General features: G+C 53.3%; 1 protein-coding gene across 2 annotated transcripts in view; it reads left to right on the top strand.

Moving 5' to 3' along the window:
- Positions 1 to 491: 491 nt before the first annotated feature.
- Positions 492 to 7,032, top strand: part of AP2S1 (adaptor related protein complex 2 subunit sigma 1) — a 9,100-nt gene continuing 2,559 nt past the window's right edge. The window contains exons 1-2 of one of the 2 annotated variants that reach the window (XM_006911825.3): positions 492 to 701; positions 3,642 to 3,791. In XM_006911825.3, coding sequence (XP_006911887.1) covers positions 699 to 701; positions 3,642 to 3,791 — 153 coding nt within the window. In that variant the 5' untranslated portion in view covers positions 492 to 698. Of the gene's footprint in view, positions 702 to 1,267; positions 1,323 to 3,641; positions 3,792 to 7,032 lie in introns of those variants that run through there. The other variant, XM_025046794.1, reaches the window with a different exon arrangement.

Genomic DNA, 7,032 nt, shown 5'->3' with positions numbered 1-7,032 from the left:
CTAAGTCTTCAGTTAGGCCAGGTGCCTCTGCTATGAACAATTGTAGTCAGCCTCCAGGATGGACGGCAACGATTCTTATCTGGTGATATTCACAGCCCCTCCTACCAATAGGATATTGCTGAAATAACGGGGTGTGACTTCTGACTCCCAAATTCATGTTCTACTACTGTCCATATTCCACAGGGAAACGCTCAAGGTATTTTAGACAAAGCACAGCGTGAGCACTGACAGTTAACACTTCTAGCTCCCCCAGCGCAGTTTCTTATTTAAAACTACTATTCCCAGTATGCCCTTCACGCCTTGGAATTGCGGGTGGGGGCCGTGCGTGTGTGGAGGGTACTAGACCTACATTTTCCAGAATGCAACGGCCACCTAGCTGACTGCTAAGCATTTCGGGAATTGTAGTCCTCCAAAGAAGTGCACTCGCAACTCCCAGCATGCCTTGGATCCTGAACCGTGTGGTGGGAAACGGACAATCGTGCGGCACGTTGGGAAAAAGGACCGTCACTCCCCGGCTTGCCGCCGGGACGAGCAAACCCATTCTTGGGACTACAATTCCCAGCGGGCTGTGCGCGAAAGGGCACGCTGGTTCTTCTGCCGGAAGTTCGCTCTAGCCCTGGGTCCCCCAACTGCTTCCAGAGCCGGAGCCGCCCAGTCGCCGCGGTACCGGGGCAGCTGGGGTCCGGACGGGGGTCGCCATGGTAACGGGGGCGCGCTCACGCTGGGGACAGGAGGAGGGTGGGTCCACGCGCGGATACTGGAGGCTCGGTTGGGTATTGACAACCCCCCACCGCCGCTGTGCGATGGTCTGGGCCGGGCGCGGGCTCTCGGGACTGGGGCAGATCAAAGGCCGGGAAGGGAGGAACTGAGCGGTGGTTCTGGGCGCCGGGGTGCACCGGGGGTCTCGAGCCTGGGGGGCATTGGAGACCAGGTGCCGAGGGGAGAGAGGGCTGTGCGGGTGAGAGACATTGGAGATGATCGGGGAGGGGTTTGAACCAGGGAGGCATCTGGAGAGGCGGAGGCTCGGAGGTGAGAAGAAGAAATTGGAGGTGGGGAGGGTCGTCCCAAGAGGAGGGTCTTCTGGGAGTGTGGCAGGAGCGTGGGAGAAGAGTGCGAGGCCTCGGGATAGACGAGAAGGGGTCTCTAGAGGCAGGAAGCTGGCACTGCAGGCGGAGGGGAGTGTCGAAACCGGGGGCGGGATACTGCTAGTGAAAAGATAACCTTCCGGGGAAGAGACTGGGCAGTGCAGACGGGAAACATAGCTGTAGGGAATGGACCTTTAGAGTCGGGTAAAGTGCCTCAAAGAGGAAGACGGCTTGGAGGTAGGGAGTGGATACTAGAAGGGAAAGGGTTATCATGGTACGGGTCTTTCCAAGAGGAGGTGTGTTGGGGGTAGGGAGTAGGCATGGAAGTGTGAGAGGTGGGGATGGGGCTTTTGGAGCGAGGACTGGGTTTGGCAGTGTTAGATTTGGCAGCCCTCTCTCCAGACGGGCCTTTGAACTATAGGAAAGGACTCTTTGGTCAGGGAACTAGGAAAAGAAATAAAAGGGGTTGGGTTTCCCTCAACTCTGTAGGTTTGCCTCTAGCTTTCCTTCCTGTAAGCCTTATATCTCTGGCTCTGCCCCCAGGCTCTGGCTGCCTGGCGGGAGCCTCCTCACCCCTACCCGTGCCCTTTCCCTTCCTGCTCAGGACCCCTGCCCTGCTAGGAAGTGGTTTTCCCTGGCTCAGCAGAAGGGGTTCTTGGAAGGAGAGTGTAATATCCTGTTCTCCGCCAGCTTGATTGGTTGGGGGGAGGGCGGTAAATGAGGCTTAGGAAAGACGGTAGACTCTCATGAAGGGGTGGAGGCTCCCACAAAGGGAGTTCACAGCAAAGCCATTAGACTCCTAGCTCTGCTTGCTGGCTGTGAAACTTCCTTCTCTGAGCCTCGGTTTCTTCGTCTATAAAATGGGCATAAGCATGCCTGTCTCAAACAGAACTGGAGCCAAAGGCAGGTTTCCTAGCTAAGTGAGCTTGGGTGGTCATGTTTTTCTCAAAGTCAAATGATGATGTATTATAATACAACTAAGAACTGATACTTATATATCATTTAGTTTGTGCTGCCATTGTACTGTATAGCCCTTATGTTTATTAACCTGTGCAACAGCTTATGAGGGAGGGACTCTCATTATGTCCATTATACAGAAGAGGAAATAGAGGTCCAGAGAGGTTAAATGACTTGCCCATAGGCACACAGTAAGCAGTGTCAGGATTCATTTGGACTCTATAGTTTGTGTTCTTAGCCACTTGGGCAAAACCCCTCAGTCACAATGATAGCTAATTTTATTGAGTGCTGAGTATGTAATAGGTACTGTGCTAAGCACTTCTGGCGTTAATTCATTCCATTTTCATAGTAACCCTACGACGGCTGACCTGGCGTTTTAGAACCGTAAGGACAAATTTCCTAGCCATCACTGATGATAATCACGGACACAGAGCACATTATCTGAGCCAGGCATTGTTATGGGTACCTCTCCTGATCACACCCTTATGTGGCCCTATTTTCCAGGTGGATAAACTAAGGCACCAAGTAGTCAAGTCACTTAAGAAGTGGCAGGTGCTTTGGAAAACAGTTTAACCGTTCCTGGAAAAGTTACTCCTAGAGTTGCAGCAATAACCCAGCAATTCCTCTCCTAAAGGAAATGAAAATGTATGTCTCTGTAAAAACTGGTACACAAATGATCTTAGCAGTATCATCACTGTCACCAAAAAGTGGAAACAACCCAAATGTCCATCAGCTGATGAAAGGATAAACAAAACGAGGTCTATCCATATTATTCAGGCATTAAAAGAAATGAAGTCCTGATATATATAACATGCGTGAACCTGGAAAACATTACTTCTGAGTGAAAGAAGCCAGACGCAAAGGGCCACTTTTTATCTGATGCCACTTATATGAAATGTCCAGAACAAGCAAATACATAGAGACAGAAAGATGAGTGGTAGCCGGAGCCTGGGTAGAGGGAAAGTGACTGCTAATGAGTGTGTGTGGGGGGGGGGCTTCTTTTAGGGGTGATGCAAATGTCCTGGAATTGGTGATTTTTACACAATTGTATGAATATACTAAAGACCATTGAACTGTATACATTTTGGGTGAACTTTATGGTATGGGAATTATATCTCAATTTTTTTTAAAGTGGTAAAAAGAGAAAAAAGAAGTGAGCATTGCCAAGACTCAGACCAGAGAAGTCTGAAACTGAGTTTTTGAGTGCCTGCTACGCACCAGCCACCGAGCCGATTGTATAAAATTTAACCTGCAAAACACCCTGATAAGGTGGATCTTCTGAGGAAACTTGGGGAAACTGAGGCTCAGAGGGGTGGGTCTTTTGTCCAGTGTCAGGCAGACGAGGTGTTCAGCCTGTGACTCAGGGTCCTGGAGCTGAGCGTAGAGCTGGCTGATCAGTGGAAGAAAAATCACTCAGCAGGAGTGTCGGAGGGACCTGGGGCAGATGCAAGTGTCCAGGCCGGCCTGGCTGGGCCCTGGAGGAGGCAGGCAGCAGAGGAGCTTGGCCCCCATCTCCCTGGTGGCGATGGGTGGGGCTGTCGGGCGTAGCACTGCCCCGCCCCACCCCCACTCTCACTTCCTCCTCTTCCTGCCCCCCAGATCCGCTTCATCCTCATCCAGAACAGAGCGGGCAAGACGCGCCTGGCTAAGTGGTACATGCAGTTTGACGACGATGAGAAACAGAAGCTGATCGAGGAGGTGCACGCCGTGGTCACTGTCCGAGACGCCAAACACACCAACTTTGTGGAGGTGACGGACCCCCGCCCCGGTGCTCCCCACACGCCCCTGCCTCCTTTCCAGCCTCCCGCCCCACCGCTGACTGCGGTAACCCCTCAGACCCTCTCTCCTTCCAACGTTCATTCATCCACTCAACACGCTTGTAGCTTGCTGCCTTCCTTCCTTTGGGGGGATACTTTGCATTGTGAGAATTTTCAAAAGCACAGATTAGTACAATGAGAGGGAAGTTGATTGAAGATTTATTCATCCCCTACCCAGATGTAATCAGTATTACTATTTTGCCTTTTTTACTCTACCTTTTTTTTGGCCAAAGAATTTTTTCTTCCGGTGCCAGCTTACTATAAACATGTTCAAACACACAAAAGTAGAAGGAATAGTATAATGACCATCTTTGCTGTAGCGTTTTAAATGTAGTTACAGAGGTTGTGAAATTTCATCCCTAAATATTTCAGGAGGTGTCTTGGAAAATAAAGACATTTCCTTCCGTTTTCACAATGTCACTATCAGACCCGATAAAATTCATCGTATTGTCTAAATGTCTCTCTAATACCCAATCAATATTTAAATTTCCCCCAGATCTTCAAAGCTGATTGATTGTTCAGAGCCAGTCGAGGATCTTGCGTTGCTTTGGTTGCTGTGTCCCCTTGGTCTCTTTTTATTGAGAAGTCTCTGCTTTTCATTCCCATACTGTTAGCCTGTTCGAGAGACCAGGCTGCTTGTCCTGTAGAATTCAGCGAATGTTTAGCGAGGGCCCGCCGTGTGCCAGGCGCTGTTCTAGGTACTGGAGATACCGCAGGGGGTGTGACAGACGGGTCCCTGGCCTCGGAGAGCGATAGTAAAGACAGAATATAGGGTGGTGACAGGTGCCCCGGAGCACAGAGAAGCAGAAGCAGCTGTGGGGGATGAAAGTGCTACGGAGTGTGCACTGGACTTGCAGTGCTGGTTGCAATGACTGGATCAGGACGTCTTCATTGAAGAGGTGACATTCGAGCCAAGACCTGAAGGAGTTGAAGAAACGAAAGAGATGCTATCTGAGAGAGGAACATTCCAAGCCCAGGGAATTGGCAGGTGCAAAGGCCCTGAGGTGGAAACAGACTGGGGCCTTCCTGGAATAGTGAGAAAGCCCGCAGGTGGAATAAGGCCGGAGGAGGAGAGGAGGAGATGAGGTTAAAGAGATAACGAGGGCAGATGGCCCAGGGCTCTTGCTCTGAGGGAGGCGGCAGCCACGAGGGTTTTAAACAGAAGAGGGAGGTGAGCTGTCGCAGGGATCCCTCCATGGGGGCAAGATTCCTCCAGGGGGCAAGAGCAGAAGCAGGAATACCGCTGGAGGCGCTAGCGAGAGATGCTGGTGCCCGGAACTGGCATGGAAGCCGTGGGGGAGGCGAGAAGAGTTTTAGAGGCAGAGCCAGCGGAAGGACCAAGGATGAGACGTGGAGTGTGACAGAAAGCGGGGCCACCAGTGGGAGGCTCTGTTACCTTCTACGGCAGGACAGACTTCGGGAAGAGCAGGTTGAGGTGAAGATCCGGAGTGAGGTGTCTGTTCCCATCCCAGCGGAGACGTCCAGGTTGGGGGACAGGTCGGGGTTCAGGGACAGAGTTGGGAAGGATACGTCATCATGGAAGGTTCTGCGCGTAGCAGGGAGCTACAGCCGCGGGACTCCCCGGGGGGTGAGCACAGGCAAAGCACGAAGGAGAAGGGAGGCCACAGCTAGAGGCAGGAGCGAGAAGGCAGAGGAAATCCAGGGGGTCGAGTGCCCCAGCAGCCAGGGGAAAGTGCTTTCAGGACCACGGGACTGGCCCCTGGAGGCAGCGGGCTGGTGGCCTTGCTGAGGGCAGTCTGGTGGGGTGAGAGCTGAGCAGAGCCGGGCCAGGAGGGGATGAGGGAAGGGACGGGGACATCGGGGGTGCCCACTCTTGTAGGGCATCCTGCTGCCAGTGCAGTGCCAGGTCTGACCCTGAGTGCCGGGAACGACAGCATCTGAGGGGCCGGGAGGGAGTTAGGGAGGCCAGAGAGGCTGACCGATCAGAATGCCGCAGGAGCCGACCCTCGGATCCTTCGGATCCGGGCCCACTCTTCGTTTGTTCATTCATGCGTTTATTTATCAGCCATTGCTCTGTGGCCAGCCCTGTGCTCAGCTCTCAGTGAGGACTGAGACAGCCCAATGAGGGACACACCAGACAGTGACAGCCCAGAGTGTGCAAGGCTGGCATGGAGTAGCCTGGCAGGAGGCGGGCACGTGACCCAGCCTGGGGGTCAGGGAGAGCTTCCTGGAGGAGGGCTTGCAGTGAGGAACAAGAGAGAATCATTCCCTCCGCCAGTAAACTGGGGAGTATCAGGAGGGAGAGGCATTAAATAACGCCTCTCGTGAGAATGCGGTCAGGGCAGGCTTCCTGGAGGAGGAGACTTGTGTGAAGAAACAAAGGGATGAGCAGCCAGCCGGAAGGCCAGCCATCCAGACTGTCTTCCTCTCATTTATTCATTAATGCTTATTTCTTAGCACCTGTGTTAGTTTCCTGCCGCTGCTGGAACAAATCACCACGAACACAGTGGCTTAAAACGACGCACATTTGTCTTACAGTTCTTTAGGTTAGGCGTCCAAATGGGTCAGCAGGGCCACGCTCCTTCTGGAGGCCTTAGGGGAAAAGCCATTGTCTTGCCTTTTCTGGCTTCCGGGGCCACCTGCGTTCCTCAAGCTCATGGCCCTCCAACTTCAAAGCCAGCCGCGTAGCATCTTGATATCTCTCTCTCTCTGACCCATACTCGCTGCCTTCCTCTTCCCTTATGAGGACCGTTGAGATGACCCTGGGCCCATCCAGACAGTCCAGGATCATCTCCCCTTCTCAAGATCCTGCATCTCATCTGCAAAGTCCCTTTTGCCGTGTGGGATCCCATGTCATAGGTTGCGGGGACGGGATGTGGACATCGCTGGGGTGGGGGATGGAGAGATTATTCTGTCTGCCGAAGCACCTATCCAGTGTCCAGCCCTGTGCGGGGCAGCGCTGGGGACACAGTGCTGACAGCCCCGGCCTTCCCTCCAGGGGCTCACATTCCAGTGGGGAGACAGAGCTGTCCACAGACAGTGACACCTGCAGTGGTCAGGGCTGGGACGGGGCCCCCATGGCCGGAAGTGTGGGAGAGGGTCCTGCCCCCGCCAGCAGGAAGAGACTTATCTGGAGCATGGAGCAGAGGCCGTGCTCATCAGCATCTGGGGCTGATCCCAGAGGAGCCTGGAAACTGAAAACGGAGCACGAG

This window comes from Pteropus alecto, unplaced genomic scaffold, assembly GCF_000325575.1.
Source record: "Pteropus alecto unplaced genomic scaffold, ASM32557v1 scaffold194, whole genome shotgun sequence".
Lineage (NCBI taxonomy): Eukaryota > Metazoa > Chordata > Mammalia > Chiroptera > Pteropodidae > Pteropus > Pteropus alecto.
The sequence above is the reverse complement of the archived record's forward strand: the minus strand, read 5'-3'. Positions and strand labels throughout refer to the sequence as shown.